At 39.7% G+C, this 22,247-nt stretch overlaps 1 protein-coding gene across 1 annotated transcript in view; it reads right to left on the minus strand.

The window, feature by feature from the left end:
- Positions 1-22,247, minus strand: part of Cep128 (centrosomal protein 128) — a 367,524-nt gene that overhangs the window by 232,506 nt on the left and 112,771 nt on the right. The window contains exons 14-16 of the mRNA XM_013346846.1: positions 17,414-17,764; positions 11,011-11,661; positions 373-537 (exon numbers count right to left, since the gene is read on the minus strand). Coding sequence (XP_013202300.1) covers positions 373-537; positions 11,011-11,661; positions 17,414-17,764 — 1,167 coding nt within the window. The remainder of the gene's footprint in view (positions 1-372; positions 538-11,010; positions 11,662-17,413; positions 17,765-22,247) is intronic.

Genomic DNA, 22,247 nt, shown 5'->3' on the forward strand with positions numbered 1-22,247 from the left:
AGGGGAAGAAGAAGAGAAGTAGGGAAGTGGGAAGTGGGGGACAGAGGGAGATCATATAGGTAGGCAGGCAAGACAGTACATTGAAATCCCTAAATATAAACATATTTAATTGCAAATTTCAAACTAACCTCAACTTTCCCTGCAAATTCCTATCTGAAAGCCCAGAAAGAAATTTAAAACAAACAAACCAGAGTGTGACTGGTCGGTGGAAATAATAAAAATCAGAACATTCTAATAAACTATCTTTTTTTTTTTCCTGGTACCAATGTAATTTTCCTAAAGACATAGAACACTGTTTGTTAAGTAGCATAAATAAAGTATATTTTAAGAAATTTGTCCTTCAAATGGGAATCCCTCTTTTTCCGCGTTTACCTTTTCCTCTAGTTGGTCCTTCAAACACTGGTACTTCAGCTTCAGTTTTTTGTTCTCGTTTTCATTCTGGGCTAATTCCTCTGTCAGCTTCTCACACTGGGATTTCAGCTTCTCTAGCTGACAACGGTGGGCTTTAGCCATGTTCTTATCTTCCAGGCTTTCTGCCTGAGGTAAAGAAAAAGAGAAAAGAGAACGCTGACTGGCGACAGCCGGGTGACACCACACACAGTCCACATGGTGGCAGCGGGGAAAGCACCGCAAGAGTTTAGTGCTCTTTGCATAAACAGAAACCAAGCGCAAAGCAAGGGTGCTCTGGGTGGATTCGGTACATCTCACACACTTGCTAAGTGACAGGTACCACAGTAAGGTGCTGCGGATGACAGAGATGAGCCATACAAAAGTCGGAGAAAACAAGTCAGTTTGACATCAATGAAAGAGAAGTACTTCCTGGGTATTGTGGCATAAAGAGGAGGCTAACTGATGATCGAGGAGGCCGTTATTACAGAAGATCCCCAAAGGGACACATCAAGATGATGCTCTCAACTGGTCAGCTTCCTCATCTACAAAAGGACTTACCTTTCTTCTTCCTCCTCCCTGGATATCAGGAAAGACTCACATACTTCTCACACAATGTAATATTGATACGACTCTCATGGGACACAGAAGAACCATATGAATGACCTGTCCATCACCAGCAGTATAATAAAGTCCCTTCATATCTACCTTTATTAGGGTATGACCAAACTCAACACTTTTTTCTCCATTCATTTATTTTGGAGATTATAATTTAAGTTTCTCCATTGCACTTCCTCCCTCCAAACCTCCCATAATAGCACTCCCCATTCTTCATCAAATCATGGCCTTCTTTCACTAATTGTTGCTTCATGCTTCTGTGTGTGTGTATGTGTGTGTATAATCTAATCTAAAACTAACCTGTTGAGTTCACATAACGTCACATAATGTTACTTCAGTCTGTGTTCTCGGGGCTGACAGCTTGACAATGGACAGGTACTTGGTATGCTCTTCCCTGGGAAGGACTCTCTCTCCTGCCCCCAGCTTTATTCCACTGCCTGTAGCTCGCTGTGAAGGGTTGAGGGTTTGGAGTTTTTCCCATCCTGTCTGACATGTTCATTGGTGTCAGTTTTATTTGGCTCACTCTGAGTGGTCACCAAACTCAGACTTTAAAAGATATGTATTAGGGTCATATGAGTAGCACGTGAGTAAGTGCACACACACACAAAAAAAAAAAAATACACATGCGAGCACACACACAATCTTAAAATTCATACGGAAACACAAAGACCAAGGCGAGGCAAAACAATCCTGAACAAAAAGATTTTGCAGGAGGTATCACCATACATGACTCCAAATGTCAGCAACTGTTTACCCCTTTATCTTCTCAACATCCTGAGCAGGAAGAGGCTTTACTCGCTATTCACTCCTGCTTTGAACCTTGAGTTGTTAGTAACTTATGCGGGCACACTGTGAATGGAAGCAGGCAGAGAACCTGAACCCAAGATTTTGTCCTCACATCTACATTCTCAATAGGGATGCTGCCATAAGGTTTTAAAAGCACCTGAACAAGAGTGTCAGTAGGAACTTGACACATCTACCAGTCACTAACAGTTGACAAGCAATTTCATATAATCCTTTTAAAATATATGTTTTAACACCTAAAATGTATGAAGCTTTCTTTTCCTCCATGGTTGGTACAGGGATGCATGGGACACACATGCACACTAGGCAAGCGCTCTACCTGAGCTACAAGGCAGCCCTGCCTCCATTATTGTGTCTGATACCCATGACTAATTAGGCACGTAGGAATACAATCATTGAAAACAACTTCCTGGAAGAAGTTTTGAGAGTTTTAAACAAAATCTATATTTTATTTCCTCCACAAAATTTAGCTAAGACCTGATGCCATTTTGAATTAACAAAGGAATTGATTTTTTTATGAGCAATCCTGTATTCACAGTCCCAAAATAAATTTACAAAATAAAGTCTCTCATCAGGAAAATTGCTCAATTACAATTTTAAGTTTCAGTAGACTGCTTTTTACTTACTTTATGTCCTATAAACAGCTCGGGTTGAATAGGAATCTTCTCCTGAAGGTCAGTGGTGATGTTAGCACCTGCTCTCAGGCCCTCAATATCTGTGCTCTTCTCCCTCCCACCACACCTCTGCCCAGTCATATCTCATTTGAAATCTGTGAAGACTCAGACATCTACACCACTGAACTTGTCAAATTCTGTTGGAGGTTTTTCCTCTACACAGGGTCTATTTTTCAACATATCAGTTCTTTAATTTCCCCAATATTTTACTTCTTTGATGCTCTTTTCTTATCTGCTTTTTATTTGAGGATCTGCAAAGTCATGTGCTCACGATAGCCAAGTGGTATAAAACCAATTCTTGTTCCTATTTTGGTGGTAAAGTATTAAGAGAGATATAGCTTTACCAATATCACAGAGTCAACAAGGGCAAAAGCGTAGCCTTCAGCTTTGGTCTCTAGTAGAAGGCTCTCGAGAACAACTTTATGGAAGGGGGAGTCAACCTCATGCTCTGAAAATGTTACCACCACCTAGAGCATGTCATAAATATTTTCAATTGAAGACTAGCCCTGAGGACGGTGACTAGATATGATGGGGAGATCTGTACAGAGACCAACCACAGGCCATGTAGGCAAGCATGGTTAGCCTCTCAAAAAGTAGTAAATTATGTGAAGTTGAAAGACACAAAAACCTAATATTACTGCACGAACAGCCCAAAATTCTCCTGTGTATCATTCAGGATGTGCAGTCTGTGAGGAACTTTGCTATCGACTTGTTTTACTAAATATAAAAAAGAGAATAAATAGAGTGACATTGGTGACATTCCCCCAGGATAATACGTGGCTTGAAGTAGGCAAGTGCTGGGCCCTCACAGTCTCAGCTTCTCCAACAGCACAACACCCTGCTCAGATCTCAGGATTTGACATGTTTAAAAAAGTCAAAAGGATTCTGAAAATCCAGAGGGATTGAACAATATAATATTTTTCACAAAAGCTACTTTCCCGGGCTTTTGGTCATCTCACTGTAAACAATTCCAAAGTACTTCCTAAACAAAAAGTGAGGAACTCATCTTTTCATGTACCACACTTAAATTCAAACTACAATGATCCCAGAGCATGGCAGGAACAAGTTCCATGACTTGCAGCTTTTCAAGCACTTTAATCCAACATCCACTGAACAAATTTCTCTATGTATGAAAGCTGAAGCTAGGCCCCACCGGGAGACAGAAAGACACCTGTGATGTGACTATCTGCCATGAGACTAACAAACGTCCAAGGCTGCCTCACTGCATTGTGCTACAGGAATATTGGAGGATGGAACCCAGGCTCAAATGAGAGTCAGGCCGTTGCAGCAGATTTTCCGAAGGAGCAAAACTCTTGCTGTAGATGGGAGAACACCACTGCAAAGAGACGGCAATGGAAAGCCCATCAGTGAGGCTTGTAGAGAACACACAAGCCAACAATACACACAAGAAAGGAAGGTGAGACAAATGAGGGCAAGCTGGGCTAAAGATGGCAAAGAGTCAACAAACGAAATCAAACTCAAATACCTATTTTCAGAAAAGAAAGTATGTGGTGTCTGAAGGAAGAAGGGGGAAAGATAGGAGCAGAAAGTGAAGGTAGAGAACCCACTGGGAGGTGTGTGTAGGTTTTCAGAATTATATCCTGTGCCTTTTTTGTCAATACCACGAGATATTCGGATATTCATCTACTGTCAAGGAGATCATACTTCTAGCTTTATCCTAACTCAAGCCAGAATATCTGAATGCATAAATGGTGATTTTTTTTCTTAAGTTTTATTTTTCTTTCATACATTGCATACCAATGGCAGGTTCCCCTCCCTTCAGTCTCCTAGATCCTCCCCCCAGATCAACTCCTCCTCTGTTTCCCTTCAAGAAGGAGGAGGAGGAGAAAGAGGAGAGGAGACTTCACAGGTTGTCAACCAAACATGTTAGAATAAAACTGGGCACAACTCTCTTATCAGGGCTGGATGTGTCAACCCAGCAGAAGGAAAAGAGGCCCAGAAGAAGGCAAGAGTCAGAGATATTCCCACTCACACTGTTAAGGGGTCCCACAAGAACAATAATCCACACAATCATAAGGCATACACAAAGGCCCTGGCTCAGACCCATTCATGATCTGTTTGTTGCTTCAGTTTCTGTGTACCCCTATGAGTCCTGCTTAGTTGGAATCAGTGGGCCTGGTTTTTCTGGTGGTCTTGATCCCAGTCCTACAATGGTCCCCACTTTTTCGGGTTCCCCTAGCTCCACCTAGTGTTTGGCTGTGGGTCTCTGTATCTCCTCCCATCCCTTGCTAGATGAAGACCCTCTGCTGACAACTGGACTAGTCACCGATCTATAAGTACAGCAGAACATCATTAGGAATCATTTCACCGACTTTTTTTTTTTTTTGCCAGTTCTTTCTGGTTCTATCCTAGGTCTCTAAGATGCTCTGTTTCTGATTCCTGGCCATCCAGGTAATGTCAGGCATGGGTTCCCTCTCATGGCAAATGCCACAAGTTGGACCAATCCTGGGTTGGCCTCTCCCACAAGTTATGCACCACCATTGTCCCAGCACATCTTTCAGGCAAGACAGAATGTAGGTCTAACGTTTTGTGGCTGGGTTGATGTACCAATCCCACTGCTAAGAGCCTTGCCTGGTTCTAGAAGATAGCCAGTCCAGAATCCACATTGTGCATTACGAATAGGCTTCTCTAGGGTCACTCTGATAGATTCCAGGGAGTTACCACTATACTAGAATTCTGCATCACCCCCTAATTCTAGTTCTCTCTCCAAGTACTCTTTTCCTCCATTTCTCCCACCCCACCCCCCACTGGAAGTATCCTGTTCACATCCCCACCCACCCCAGGCCACCCACAAAACCTATATTCTATTTCCCTTTCTCAGGGAGATCCATGCATGCCTCTTTGAATCCTCCCTGTTACTTAGCCTCTCTGGGTCTGTGGATTATAGCATGATTGTCCTTAATGGCTAATGTCCAGTTATGAGGGAGTACAAACCATGTTTGTCTTTCTGGGTCTGAGTTACCTCATTCAGAAAGATCTTTTCTAGTTCCATCCATTTGCCTGCAAATTTCATGATGCTGTTTTCAACATCTGAGTATTACCACATTGTATTGTATAAATGCATATTTTCCTTATCCATTCTTCATATGAAAGACATCTATGTTGTTTCCAGTTTCAGGCTATTATGAATAAAATGACAATGAACATGGTTGAGCAAGTGTTCTTGAGGTAGGATAGAGTATCCTTTGGGTATATTCCCAACAGGTCTTGAGGTGGATCAATTTCCAATCTTCTAAGGAACCTCCATACTGATTTCCATAGTGACTGTACTAGTTTTCACTCCCACCAGTAATGGATAAGTGTTCCCCTTGCTCCACATCCTCCCCAGCATGAGCTGTCACTTATGTTTTTGATCTTAGCCATTCTGGCAGGAGTAAAATGGAATCTCAAAGAATTTTTGATTTTGCATTTGCCTAATGGCTGCTAAACATTTAAGTGTCTCTCAGCTATTTGAGATTCCTCGATTGATAATTCTCTTTTTAGATCTGTACTCCAATGTTTAATTGTATTACTTTGTTTTTTGATGACTAATTTCTTGAGTTCTTTTTATATTCGGAATACTAGCCCTCCGTCAGATGTAGGGTTGTGGAGTATTGTCCTTTTAAGGTCTGTAAAGAATTATGTTTAAATTTTGATGGGGATTTCATTGAATTGCTTTTAGTAGAAAGGGCATTTTTTACTATGTTAATCCGACCAATTAGTGAGCACGGGAGAACTTTCCATCTTCTAATGTCTTCTTCAATTTCTTTCTTTAAATACTTGAATTTTTGTCATACCAGCCTTTCACTTGTTTGGTTAAAGTTAACCCAAGGTATTTTATATTATTTGTGGCTATGGTGAATGGTGTTGTTTGCCTGATTTCTTTCTCGGTCAGTTTGTCAATTGTGTATAAAAGGGCTACTTTTTGGCATGGAATTAATCTTGTATCTAGAAACTTCACTAAAAGAGTGGTTTTTTTTATCAAGTTATAGGAGTTCCCTGGTAGAATTTTTGGGGTAACTTATGTATACTATCATATCCTCTGCAATTAATGATACCTCAACTTCTTTCTTTCCAATTTGCATCCTCTTATCTCTTTCTTTCCAATTTGTATCCCCTGATCTCTTTTAGTCATCGTATTGCTTTCACTAGAACGTCAATTCTAGTTCATATTGAGTAGATATGGAGAAAGTGGACAGCCTTGTCTTGCTCCTGATTTTAGTGGAGTTGCTTTGACTTTCTCTACATTTAATTTGATGCTGACTATCAGTTTGGGGTATATTGCCTTTATTAAGTTTATGTAAGCCCTTTGTGGCCCTAGTCGCTCTAAGATTTTCATCATGAAGCAGTGTTAGATTTTGTCAATGGCTTTTCAGCATCTAATGAGATGATCATGTGTCTTTTCTTTCAGTTTGTTTATATGGTGGATTACATAGACTTACTCTCGTATATTGAACCATCCCTGCATCTCTGGGATGCAGCCTACTTGACCATGGAGAATGATTCTTGGATTTGCTTTACAAGTATTTTACTGTGTATTTTTTTCATCTATGTTCATGAAGGAAATTGGTTTGTAATTATCTTTTGTTGAGTTTATCTGTAGTTTGGGTATCAGGGTGACTGCAGCTTCATAAAATTAATTTGGTAAGATTGCTTCAATTTTGGGAAATAATTGAAGAGTATTAATGTTAGCTCTTTTTTGAAAGTCTGGTAGAATTCTGTGCTAAAACTGTCTGACCCTGGACCATTTTTGATTGGGAGACTTTTAATGACTGCTTCTATTACCTTAGGAGTTATAGGTCTATTTAAATAGTTTCTCTGATCTTAATTTAGCTTTTGTAAGTGATACCTATCAAGAAAATTGTCAGTTTCTTTTAGATTTTCCAATTTTGTAAAGTACAGGATTTTTAATTATGACCTAATGTCTGTTGTGCCCCCCTTTTTGTTTCTTATTTTGTTAATTTGGATATTCTTTTTCTGTCTTTTAGCTAATTTGGATTTAGTTGATTTTCTCAAAGAACCAACTCTGTTTCCTTGACTCCTCTTTGCTTCTATTCTGATCCAATCTATTTGGTGTTCTATAAATTTCTTATACCTTTATACACGTGTCCTTCTTTAGGTTAGGAAAATTTTCGTCTCTGATTTTATTAAAAATATTTACTGGGCCTATGAGCAGGGATTCTTCTCCTTCATTTATTCTTATTATTCTTAGGGTTTTTTTTTTTCAGTGTTCCGGATTTCCTGGATGATTTGCATCAGGATTTTTTAGATTTAACACTTTGATAGATGACTTTCTTCTATGGTATCTCCTATGCCTAAAGTTCTCTCTTCCATCTCTTGCATTCTGTTGGTGGTGCTTGCATCTATAGTTCTTGTTTGCTTACGTAGATTTTCCATCTCCAAGGTTTCCTCAATTTGTGTTTTCATTATTGCTTCTATTTCCATTTTCAGATCTACGACAGTTTTATTCATTTTATTCAGCTGTTTGTTTTTTCTTGGCTTTCTTAGCTTTCTTGAAGGGATTTATTCATGTCCTCCAATTATTTGTATGTGTTTTCCTGGCATTCCATGAAGGATTTTGTTCTTATAGAAAACAAAACCCTTTTAACTGAAAAATTATTACCAGTTCCCAGTCATGAACATGAAGCTTATCACACAGCCAAATTAAGAGTGGTAAGCAAAAGTCATCGAACGAAAGGACGCTCGGCTTCAGTGACAATCATAATTACAAGGTCCTTGGCAAGGCACTGCCCTGTAGAGCTGACAAGGCATGTTGTGGTCAGCATCATGCAAAGCCCAGCCTCCCTGTGAGGCTTACACTACTCCTCCACACCTTGTCCTGTTGCCAACAGCTCATGGGTCAGTCATCCTCTTCATAGAGGTTTTTGACATATGATGAATTAATCCCTTCATAATAGTACCATAATCGTCCAAATGGCCACTCAAAAAGCTAACTTCAGAATTACTTATTCTATTTCACCCACATTCACAAGGAAAACCCACTGGATGACCATTTGGACCTTAACTCTAAAATTCTGCTCTCAAAGAATTTCTGACTGAATAAAAACAAACAAAAACAAAACCTCCAAAAATGGGCCTTTAGCTCCAGCCCCTCTCTCTCTCTTTTGACCAGAATTGCTGCTTCTTCTACTCTAGCTGCCCGGCAGTACTTACAAGTCCCCACACTGGTCAACACCAGTCTTCCCAGCAAATGTCTGCCTATTAGTGCTCAACTCTTCTTCTCCCATACCAACCTCCAGACCATCCAGACATTCTCATCCTTGTCTTCTAACGCCTGCAGAGGAAGAGAGGCTTTGTCTACTGCTGAACGCGGAACATTGTGTCTTAGATCCAGGACCCTCACATTTCTTTGTGGGCTTTTGTTGTAAAATAGAATGAACACATTTTTACTTCTTCTAGCTTATCACGTGAACACTAAATATTTTATGTTTATTTATTTATTTGTAGGGGTGTTTTGTCTGAATGTAGGTTTGTGTACCATAGACATGACTGGAGCCCATGGAAGCTAAAAGAGGACACTGGGTACCTTTAAACTAGACTTATAGACAATTGTGAGCCACAGTGTGGTGCTGGGAACTGAACCCAGGTCCTCTGGAAGAGCAGCCAGTGTTTTTACTTGCTGAGCCATCTCTCCAGCCCACTGGTCATACTTTTCTTGAAATATCCTGCTGGGATTCCAAGACACCATTCTCTCCTGATTCTCCTCCTGTCTCCTGTTTAGCCTTTTACTCATATTTTCTAGAATCTCTTTCTCAGTCATTTCTTTAATTGTTGGCATTCTAGATATTTGTTCTCCTGTTTCTCTTTGTACAATGGCCCAAATCTTGTGAGAGAAGCTAACATCCATGAGTCCTTGGTCTCTACATAATTTCACCCTACATTTCAATTCCCCTCATCTCCTGACACTATATGCACTCAAGTGCTCTATACCTAGACTTTCATCATTAAGCCTAAGATTCTCCCACTTAACTCAACAAAGTCAGAAACTAGAGTTGCCATTATTCTCTCCAGATTTTCTGTGCTGTCTGCATAGTCTAAGGTCACAAAAAGTGCCATAATTCATCCACTCACCAAACTTACTACCTGGTTGGTTTCTGTCCTAAGTCTTTCCCAGAACAGTCAAGTGACAACTCAAGCAGTTGACTACATAGACTCAAATCATGTCTCTACCATTCTGCAGGCATGTTATTACTTAACACTTCTGTCTCAAAAATCTCAAAAAGATTTTCTACCAGTATTACTGTAGTGGCCAATCAATCAGCATGTCATATGAGCTCTTCTCCATAACCCTAATTCTAGTTTGATTCATGTCCTCATCATTCTAAAGGGCTATTGCACCTTATTTAATAAATATTAAAATATATGTCTTTTAGATTTTCCCATCTTCCATTTGGGAGGTTAGCTTATAAGACATTATGTGAGAGCACATCACAATTCCACATGTAAGATATGGTATTTTTTTTCTTAGTGCATCTTAAAATTGTGGTGACAAGGACTGCTAGTGAAAGCTTACCTATTTGTCTACCCTTCATTCTGATCTGCCACATCAGCTAGTGGTCCTCAGACGGCTACTGCCAGAAGGCTAAACAAAACTGGGAAAGAACCTATGAGACAGTGTTCCGCAGGTATCAATTACTTCGTTATCATGTTCTCTTAATCTTAAGTTCTTCTACAGTAGTAGCTGCATTGCAAGAACTTCTGAAGAAAAATTATTGCTAAACTTTAACAATTTATCTATTTATTCACTTATTAAACAAATGTGAGCAAGGTATCAGAAACGATCTGAGGCTCTGATCATACGGTTGAAACAAATCCAACCTTTTGTGAGTTTCACTCTGACAAAGGGAAATTAAAAACATAAATATGTAATATGGAACCCATACCATTTATGTACAATAGAGAAAAAGCAAAGCAGGGAGATGGATAAATTTAACGCAGCTGACAACCACTTGATTAATAACTGCCCAACATGGTAACAATGCCAACACCATTAGATTTTAAGAGCAATTTCACAAATGCAAGAATCTCAATAAGGGATTTACCTAAGCAGATTGATTTAAAAAGGAAAGAGTAAATCACAGAGGCCTTGGGTTCCCACAACATATAGGCTGTGTAGCTTTAGTTACCATACAAATAAGGACTGTGGCTATAGCTTCTGTGGCCTTGACAAGTCTTTGCCATTTGTATTTTAGAAGGTCATAAATGTTGAACGAGGGCACGTTTCAGGTCCAGGACTTACAGCCACCTCTACCTTTCCTGAACTCCCAAAATAGCTAAATGTTCTCTTTAAAGGGCTCCTATGCTTTGAAATAGATGCTCCCAGGAGCTGCTATAATTCATTTCAACCTGGCCAAATAGGAATGAATAAACCTCTTTACTGTTGGTTTTATCTTCCCTGCAATGCTTGGAAATACAGAATGATCTCTAAAAGTTTATGCTTTATTAACTTCATGAGCCACCAGAAAAAAATCCTGTCAGTATCATCAAGATAATTGAGCAGAGGTACCTTCAGTGTCTTGATATGATTCTCTGCTTCGCTCTTTTCTTTCCTAAAGTGCTTCATCAGCTCCTGGATATTCTGTTCATGCTTCGTTTTCACACTGTGCAGTGATGATGTGAGATCTTCCAGCTCCCTCTGGTGAACGTCTCGTTCTAACTTTAACTGTGTGATAATGGTAGCCGTTTCTTCCTCTTTAGACTTTGCCTGGGCCGTCAGTTCAGAAAGATTCTTGAGCACAGCTTTCTTGGCTCTCTCTTCTTCGGCCAATTTATTAGCCAGATCTGCTCGGATGGCGCTCAAGTCCTTGATGGCCTCTTGCATCTCAAGAAGCTTGGCTTTGTCCTGGGCCTGGCTCCTCTTGAGCTCTGCGATTTCCTCCTCCAGGTGAGTTTTCTCAGCCTTGAGCTGGCTTTGCATCTTACTCTGTCTTTTCAGTTCACTCTCCAGTTGATGGATGGTGTCTAGGGAGTTCTTGACCTCCAGCTCGAGTTCAGCTTGGTGAGACTCAACATCACTGAGTTTCTTCTCCTTACAGTGAAGCTCCTCCTCCTGCTGGGCACGCTTGGTCAAGACATCATTGAGCTCCTTCCTGAGACTTTCTATCTGCTGTAAGGCTGGATAAAGCTGGTTTTTCAAATCATCTTTCTCCTTTAGAATCTAGTGGGTTACAAAACCAAACCAAAGAAATGTTACTACAAAATTTACCACGCATCTTCCAAGTAACAAAATAAAACTTAATCCATAAGGAATAAAATTCATTAAATCATATTTTGCCTATTTTAATGAATAATAATTTTAGACTGGAAATGGGAATAAGCATATAAACACTTTATAGCTATGTAAAAATCACATATTACACTACCACACTAATAGGAATATGTATTCCAGACACCTGTTACCAAAATGTACTAATCTATAATGATCAACAATTAGTCAAATGTAAGATAAAATCAAGCAAAGGGGAAAAAAACCTCTGGTGTGACTTTACTACATACTGACACATTAAAACATTGCTTAAAATGACAATAATGTATATTCCAGTATTATACAAAACCAAGAGGTAAACGATAATATGAGGAACCTAGACAACATATAATAAAGGTTATGATACATGATGTGTGTCACTTGTGATAAACTAATCAAATAATGCCAATGTCTGAGAAGAAAAAAGCACAATAACAAACAAACAAGAAACCTGGAGATCCCACAAAGACGGACATAAACTCTTTAATTATGGAAAGGTACTCAAGAGAAATCCATCCCCTGAGGGCAAGAGTAAACTGGGTGACAGAGGCCAAGAACCAACCATCCTGGCGTCTGATTATCAGCACATTCATTTCAAACAACAACAGCAGCCAGTAGAGCCAACTTGTTTCCACCACACACTGATCATGAGCAATGCTTATGCTTGCTGTTGGTTCTCAAACGCCCTCCTTGCTATGATAATGCTCAAGATAATGACAACAAAAATTACTCTTAAGAAACAGGAAGGAGATCGGTGCTAAGCCCCTTGAGAGATTTGGAATAAATAATGGGGGCGGGGGGGGTGGAATAACAAAGAGAAAAGAATGTTCTAGCCAGGTAAGCACAAGAGTGATATTGTCCAAAACCTTGGTAGGAGCAGAAAAAGGGACAACTCCTCAAAGACCTCACACCAATCACCATTTTATTTTACTAAGAGGTTCGCTAGGGAGGGCTTAATGTTATTCTCCTGTGGAAAGGCACACAGAAAATACCTGTGCATTCCTGAACTGCACCTCGTAGGCCGCAGCACATGCTTGAAAAGTGAAACACTTTAGCAATAAGCCTTCTCACCTTAAACTATTAAATAGTTTGGATCTCAAGCAGGTTATGACATCTCTCGGCAGGGGAGAAATGAATAGATGGAAAAGGTAGCAAATGAAGATCCTTAGAGTCAAACACGATCAAGCAAAAAGCTCCATACACAAGCAAGCTGAAAGTTCTGCCAACTCAGCAGGAACAAAATAAGAAACACAGGGATCGCTAGTTGTATGACAGTATAGGAAACCTGGAGGAAAAGCAGAAACACGCATACTACAATCAAACTCGGATTCCTAATTCTTCCTCTTTACTTTTCAAAGCGCATCTGAAAACCAATGATTTCCAACAGCACTTAGAAAATGAGAAACTAAACTATCCGGACAAACAACCGGATCACAAGAGCGATGACCTGCAGTCTCCCTGTGTGTTCATCTGTGAGCTACTCAGGTGCACTGTGGTGAGACCCTGTGGATTTCTTCTCTCCCAATAAGGTATGATAGACCACGCCCTCCTGAAAGGTTGCTGTGAACACCCTCAAAAAATTACTTCACTCAACTGCCAACTGAGATGACCCTGGCACACAGGTTATACCATGAAAGACCTAATTAACTCTGCCCCCATTCAACAGAAAGCAGTTTGGAGAGAAAAAACTACACCCATGTTCCCAAATATTGTTTATAAATGTTCTTTTACATTTAAAGGGGGATATGATATAGTTATAAATAATTTGCATTGGTATGGATTTTAAGGTCAATTTTGTTATATGTATATGTGTTTCTGCTCTTAATTGAGGTATTGTGATTGTGTAGTTCATTTAAAAATGTAATGTATAATTAAAAAATATAGGTTGTTAATGGATAATGATCAATAATAGTCAAGTTTGTAGTCATGTTAGTTAGATTTTCTAGATATATAGAGATATAATTCAGTTGGATAGGTATTCTTCATATCTTTCAAAGACTACAAAATATGACATTTTAAATGTTTTAATAACTTAGGACTGTTCATGACAGTGAGACACGTCTGCTCCTCGCAGCACCAATCTACTTCAAGAGGAAGATGGGCATCTCAGAGGATCCTTATGGAGTTTGATAGCCATTTGGGCAAGAAACTGCTCTTGCCTGGACTGATATATAAACTGGACACAAAAAACCCGCAGAGAGAGGACTGCTAAACTTGCCTAAAGGTGAGATGGTCTTTCAGGGTTCCTGATTCAAAAAAGAGTCTACGAGACATTCTGCAGGACACAGCAAAAAATGACTAAACTGTCTTTAAAATTTTCTGCTTCATGGAAGAGTCTACTGGATACTATGGGCCTGAAGGCTGAAGATGGATGCCCCAATAGTACAGAGAAACTTTGGGTGACTGTCCAGGCAGCGAGATGTCTCTGTCATTTCTAGAGTTTTGGATTTCTTGTTTACTTAGGTAATATTATATCCTTCTGGAGTCTTTGATGGAGTTAAAAAATGGTTACTTATAGTTATAGTTTTCCATTGTTATGATAAAAAATAAGGTAGTTATAAATATTGTAACTGTAATTCTTGCTTGATAACTGTTTTACTATATGTAATTTTACTATGTTAAAATAAAAGCCTTCTTTTTGGTTTAAACAGAAAAAGGAGAAATGATGTGGGAGTGAGTTCTTTCTAATCTGTTGCTTTCATTGGTTAACTAACTAATAAAGAAAACTGCTTGGCCCTCTGATAGGGTAGAATTTAGATAGGCGGAGTAAACAGAACAGAATGCTGGGAGAAAGAAGCCGAGTCAAGAGTCGCCATGATTTTCCCACTCCAGACAGACACAGGTTAAGATCTTTCCTGGTAAGCCAGCTCGTGGTGCTACACAGAATATTAAAAATGGGTTAGATCAATATGTAAGAGGCTGAAACTAATGGGCCAAGCAGTGTTTAAAAAAAATACAGTTTCCGTGTAATTATTTCCGGTAAAGCTAGCTGGGTGGTGGGAAGCAGCCCGCCGTATGTATCTCAACAGGCCCTTGCTTATGCCCTCCCCTTGAAGGGAAGAAAATGACCTGATCTTATCTGCTTTTGATGCCATTTTTCTATGATTATATGATTTGGGGTTAAAATTACATGTCCTTTAGCAAGTAAAATAGTTTTGGTCATGTGACCAAGATTCCATAAATGTACATAAGAAGAATAGAAGAAATGGGGCGGAGGGGGGTTAAAGAGAAAAGAAGCCCTTAGTCATTTAACACCTTTTTAAGTAGCAAATCTTAAAGCAGAACATAAATTATGCTACAAAGAAAAACAGACTAAGCATAGAACCATTTTACAAATAGAAAAACTCCATCAGTTAGCACACAAAATGGATCAACAAAGTTACAAAGTTATTTATTACATTCATTCCTTAAACTACAAGAAGTTACATTTGTATCATTTTTACTTTGATATACAGTTTCAAATATACCCAAAAGTCATTTTGTGAAACTAATTAGCCCTAACAAAAAAGTGGATGATATTATGCCTTAAGATATCTTTGTGATTTTTATTAAAAATTAAATCTTAAGTAAATATTCCATATAGGCAATATTCAGTAAGCTGCTCTCTCTCCTCTCCCTCTCCCTCTCCCTCTTCCTCTCCCTCTCCCTCTCCCTCTCTCTCTCTCTCTCTCTCTCTCTCTCTCTCTCTCTCTCTCTCTGGGGTGGGGCAGTGTGGGTGTAAGTGTATAGGTGTATATGTGTGTGCCAATGGGAATTGAACCCAGGACACAAAATATGCCAAGTGTGCATCCTATCACTGACCTGTGACCCCATCCCAACATCAGGATGCCTTCCCCTATTACTCTCCACCTTATGATTTTAAGAACAGGTCTCTCACTGAACCTGAACTTGGTGTTTTGGCTGACCCGACTGTTCAGGTAACCCTCAGATGACCCTGTCTCTGGTTCCCAGTCCTGAGATCACAGATGTGCACCACTGTACCTAGATTTTCCATGGCTTCCCGAGACCCAATCACAGGTCCTCATACTTGAACAACAAGTATGTGCCATCATCCTAGCTGCTAGATACTATTAAATTTTCTCAAAATTCTTCACCACATATTTGTACATCACAGATTTACTGAACCCTTGGAGCCTCCATGAAACATTTCTAAGCCTCTCTCCCTTGATTAATCATTGCTCACACTGTAACATGCCACATTAATTTTTAAGGTTTTTAAAGGATAAATTACAATGCCTGCTGTGATAATTGTAATCCTATCCTAACTGCAGCAATCACTTTAAAACTACTTCTCTGCTTATCATCAGTAATGATAAATGATAAAAAAATAATTTTATCAGCAATATTCTGGGAAATGATTGTTTAATAATTTTTAGTATTCTAAAAACTCAATCTAATAAGTGCTCAGCACCATAAATCGGGATACTGCCTGGTGACATGGACCCTTCTAAATTTCCTCTAATGAAGCCAGATCCCCAGACAGCTCCAGGTCCATCAGCAGCAACTCTCTGCTTTCTGGCTGCCTCCCCTTACAGGCATGTTCACAGAACCAGTTGCCAGGCCAGGCTGACAACAGTATAATCAAGGTAAAGGAAGTTTCTGAGATCAAATCAATTTAGATTCGAGTAAAGAAGCTTTGAGACTGCTTTACCTCCTGGCAGCTAGTCACTTAACTGTGTCTGATGAGTTAAAACAGACGGCACTCCACAGTGCGTACAGGCTTCCCTGATCTTAAATCTGAAGAATACATACTTAAAAGGTAAAGCATCACGGTCATGACATTTGACCCAAAATAAGTATCTGTCATTATAAGTGATGTCAGATGATTCTATCAACATAATTGTCCTGAATTTTCCTTTTCTGATGCTATTTTTATTATTTCCAAAGAGAGTCCACTTACACAAAATTATTCTGGACTATTTTGAGTTCTCGACAAACAGCAAAGTATACACAACAACCCCAGACCAAACATGGACAAAAATCTGTCATGACTTTTTAACATCTGTGTTTAGTTCAAACCAAAGATACAGCTGAAAATCAACACAGGGGTATTAAATCTATTAGAAGTAACTGATTGTGCAAAAGACAAGATACAGTGAATACTCACCAAGATTAGCACAGGCTTTCTGCTGCTCTTAGGAGAGCATAACATAGTCAGAAGGAGCCTTGTGATCTGAAGGCACTGCTCTGCCAATGAAGCTGTCAATGTCACCCCTGTATACCAGCCTATTCCAGCACCTCCCAGAAGAATTCCTTAGTCACTACTACAGCTTTAACCCTTTCCTTTCTACCCTGGCCTTCAGTCAAGGTACTCAAAGAAATAAGGCTGGAAAATCCATGCAGTAGGGAGTGAGCCATCATGCTAAGGGAGATGAAGTGACTTTTCCTCTAGAGAGTTAGAATTTTGAAAAATAATTCCAATTAGGGAATTCATAAGCTAAACTGAGACAGAAGGTAGAAGATCCCTCAACTCTGAAAAGCCACCAAATATTAAAATATTTTAGAAAATTTGAAAAATGCAAACATGAAATAATGTTTTCTCTTCAACTAAACAATGTGTAATGGCTTTTTGTCTGAAGGTGTATCAATCGGTGTAGACCTAGCATGGTCTCAGGTGTTTGTTCAAAGGATGGATGGACAAACGCTAGGAACCTGGCTCTTATACCTGATTGTTCTTATCTGTCAGCTGGTCCAGGGTTTCTGCTTGTTTCTCCAGTGCCCGCTCCAGCTTCTTATGCTTCAGCTTCCACTGACGGATGGAGTCCTGGGCCTTCATTTTCAGGTCTTCTCTCCTCTTCTCTGCCTCCTCTCGCAGGGCTTCTGACCTCTGGAACTCACTAAGGTAGTGCTCTGCCTGCTTGGTTGCGTCCTCTGCGTGGTGACTCAGCTCTGAGATCTGGAGGTCACTGCGCTTACGATCAGCCTCACAGGTCTCAAAGTGATTCTGGATCTCCTTAAGTTGATCTAGCATCTGCAGTTGTTGTTTTTCCCTGATCTCCAAGTCACGTGTTAGAGTCTAGAATGAACACATGGAACATTAAGATTAAATTCTTGTCAAGGTTGGGTGTGTGCCATGCTAGCCAAGGCACTCTGAGACGAGCCATCGCCACCCAGTTCCATTCACCATCAATCTAGAAGGTCGGATTCATTGCTGTGTATTTAATGTCAAATTAACTTGGGGTAAACTAGTACCTCTCTTTCACACTATATCTTTCTAATTGTCACAAAATTAGAAGGCAGTGCTGAGAAAAATGTGTTATTTTAGTAACTACCTGCTGCTTTGTTCAACTAGAGCAAAGTCGGTGATTTAAAATATGTCAGATTATTAGAAAACTCTTAGAAGCAATTACGTAGCACTTCACTATCTGGCAGCACATGAAACATATTATAATAAAATAATAAATCCGTAACAATAACATGAGCATTAATGATGGAAACCCCATGTTGATAACACTGTGTTTAAAAGTTCCTTTTAAAGATTGCCTGTGAAGTGGTCACAGTTATTTCCAGCTTTAGCAATGTAATAAAAGTCTAAACAGTTCTCTCATGCTGTTATGAACTACTGCAGTACACAATTCTAAATAAAAACTTATTCAGGACATTTCTTTTCTTTTTTTTTTGGGGGGGGGGTTCGAGCCAGGGTTTCTCTGCAGCTTTTGGGGCCTGTCCTGGTAGACCAGGTTGGCCTCGAACTCACAGAGATCCACCTGCCTCTGCCTCCCGAGTGCTGGGATTAAAGGCGTGCGCCACCACCACTCGGCCCAAGGCAAGTGTCTTTAAACCTAGCTTTCCTGAAATAGGGTGGAGTGGGCAATTTTTACATTTGGAAGTTTACACTAAATCATGATGAATAATACATAATAAGAGAATTAATTAAATATTGAATGTAAAATGAGACTAATTGGTTTTATACAAATAAAACAAAGTTATTTTACTAATAAAACTTTGTAAGGAAGTCATAAGTACAGAAATTAAGCATTTAATGTTTCACAAGAGATATTCCTCCTGACAGTCACTTTCCTACATCTAGAAATGACAAATAACTCTAAAATGTCATTGGTTCAAAAAATAATGGATGCAACAGGCTAAAATGATGCTGTGATTCAGAGGAGCAATAAACAACATTTGTCCACCTGAAGGCATTGAAAAATAGGCAGGCTAGAAGTACTTACAGAGTTCTGGCCTCAACAGCAGCGTTTTTCAGCCTCAATTTCATTAACCATGATCAGTGGCTCAAAACTAAGCATCACTCCCCTTTAATTTAAGAATAACCAAGCTACTATCCATAGAACTACAGAGGACAGGTATAAAGTAAGGATCTAGGGGGGACAGAAAGATCTCCTTAGGAAGGGAAAAAAAGAATAGTTACAGATGGATGGGGACGCTGGAACTGGAAAATCAAGTGAGGAAGGGAAGAGAGAAAGGGACAAAGGTGGGAATACAGGGAGAGACAGCTATAAATAATGGCCACTGGAGGGATATTATGGAAACATAATACAGTAGAAGCTTCCTAAAATATATACATATATAAAGGCAATCAAAATGAAAGCATCAAATAATGGAGGTGACAGGACACCGACTAGCCATCTCTTGTCACAAAATGAAGCTTCCAGTACTGGAATTAGGTTAGTCTAATTGAATTGGTTGGCTAAAGGGGTCCCATGCGAACCACCAAACAACCTAGGTTATGGCCAAGACAATAGTCATTATCCACATACTGACAGCAAGGCCCCACTGCTGAAGACAATACCCAACACAACTCATTGAACATAAAGAAGCTGAGCTGGTGTCTACATAGAGCCTTCACCCCTACCTGCTACCATCTTTGGTACAGGAAGGCACTCTGCATGCTAATAAAAAAGAAACATAAACACAGTCTAGCCATAAATCCTTTTACCTACAATGGAGTCTGACCTACAAGATAAACTAGAGCAATGGTGGCACAAAGCTTGTAGGAGTAACCAATCAATATAGATGTAACCCATACTCTATAGATGTAACCCATATCTGACACTGCTTAGTTGACCAAGAACCTCAAACTAGATAGCCCAGGGACCTAGAGCAAAACAAAGTATTACTGTTCTAAAGAAAAAATAAATAAAAGTAACAAAAAAAATGACTTCTAATGACATCCTGCTGTACTCTAGACCAGTGTCTTGCTTCGCTATCATCAGAAAAGCTTTTTTCTGTAGCAAATAGGAACAAACACAGAGCCCCACAACCAGACAAAATGCAGGGTTAGAGACCCAGGAACACTCAACCCTAAGCGGGATGCCTCTATCAAATCCCACCCCTTGGGGCTCAGGAACCCAGCAAAAGAGGAAGCAAAAAGAGTGTAAGAGTCATGGGACATATAGGCCATCAAGAAAACAAGGCCCTCTACGTCACCATGAGCAAAGGTCTTAGAAACTCACAGAGACTGAGACAGCACACACAGGGCCTGCATGGGTCTCCACCAAGTCCACTATGTATATGTTACAGCTTCCAGGTTAACGTTTTCGTGAGTTCCTGAGCATGTAAACAAGTTGTCTCTGGTACTTGTGCCTTCCCTTCAGTTCTTTGCTTTGCTTTATCCAAATCCAGTGTGTTAGTTTTTGTCTTATGTTATTATATCTTATTTTATTATCATCTCTTAGAAGCCTGTTTGTTTTCTAATGCGAGACCAAAAGGGGGTGGATTGAGATGGGAGGGAAGCTGGGGAGGAAACTGGGAGGAGTAGATAGATGGGAAATCATAACCAGGATATATTCTGTGAGGAAAAAAATAAAACTTTTTTCATATAAATGAAGTCAGTTTGACATTATAACAAAAATTCCTTTTTAAACAAATAACCATGCCTTGAAAACAAGGTTCATGTTCAGAGCAACAGGTTTGCATTTGCTCAGTTGCCCAAGTTCAGGGCAGCCTGGAAGACATGAGTCACCCCTTTGTCCGCCCAAATCAAACAGTAAACTGAGAACTGTGCACTTGCTTGCATGGAAAATTCTAAGCTGAGATCAGAAAACTCTAAGTGATTGTGGTTTACTGTTTGCCCTTGTTCTAAAAGTTTTACAAATACTGTAGAAATCAACATTACTAATGAGCAACAACCACATGATTCTACATTTGACAGCAACAAACAAGTGAACTTTCTTGTTTCCTTCTTGTTTCTTTTGGCAACAACAACTTAAAAGATGAGCAATTATAACCACCCTGTGTCAGACACTTGGCTCCTAGAAACAGTGTAAATACCAAAGAAACTGGCAGTTTAGTTGGGAAGATGTTCACAACCAACCCCTAAATCACATTCAACAACAGTGAGCGCTAAAATATGGTACAGAACTGTCTACAGGTCTACATGGTCTAGTCAGGCCTCCATGCTGCTTCATTTTGGTGGCAGGCAACCAACACTTGCTACACTTAAAAAGCTGTCCAAGATCACACACTTTGCAGCTGAAGGAAAGGCACTAGATATAGTATGATTTACACTGAAAACCTGTTCACGATCACACACGCTACAGGTGATGGAAAGACACCTGACATAGTCTGGTTCCAGGTTCCCTGTTTGCCAACCTCTGTTAACTACCAATCTACCCAGTTCCTTGAGGCCCTTCCTGTTGCTATACCTGATCACTGTCAAGGAGAAGAACTCTCCCTTGGCATCCTTTTTGTGACCTTCCAAACCTGGGTTCCTAATCTCTGTAGTCTTTCACTTTAGTCATTGTCTTGCTGCCGTCTTAAACTCTTTCTAAATTGTTCATCAACAAAAACACCAGCTGGGATGAACTAGGCAGTTTCCTAACTAACACAAGCTCTGAATCTCTTGGGGTGGGGGGTGGGGGTAATCACACAGGAGTAACAGTCAATTCAATCACAAATCAAGAACCACCCATCAGCACTCAGAAAATTTTCCACACCATCATCCAATTTAGACAACAGTCATTCCAAACTCATTAATATTCTACCATATGCAACCCAGCTCTCCTGAACAGAGTAAATTGAGGCAGTCTAGACAGGACACCACCAAAACAATCAACCTGTACAACTCTGAACCTTACTGATGACTCATCTGTCTGCTTCTGTGATGTCTATAGGACTCCATCATCAGTAAACAAATAACCAGGAATGCTATTTCCTGGACATAACTTCTACCTGGAAGAACTCTTTATATTTAGAAGATCAGAATTATCTCATCCCCTACAGCTTCATGGCATTTATTCCCCACTTAAATGCTATAAAAGGAGAAAGTCAAAAGCACAGAAACCCCATCTAACTAATTCCTTCTTATACATTACCAAAACATTAGAGTTTCCAACTAAATCTGAAACTTTTCAGAACTCAATTCCATTTCTAATCTCATCCTTCAAGGGGGAGAAAATGGTGATTGTGCTTATGTTAAAGACCTCAGGTTTGAGGAGCTCTTGAAGGATGTAAAGGACTCAACACTTCATAGTCAGACTTACGATAAAATTAGTAACATAAAAGGATACCAAGAAAAATCAGCAAAGGAAAGGGGAACA

This window comes from Microtus ochrogaster, chromosome 1 (genome assembly GCF_000317375.1).
Source record: "Microtus ochrogaster isolate Prairie Vole_2 chromosome 1, MicOch1.0, whole genome shotgun sequence".
In the NCBI taxonomy this organism is placed as follows: domain Eukaryota; kingdom Metazoa; phylum Chordata; class Mammalia; order Rodentia; family Cricetidae; genus Microtus; species Microtus ochrogaster.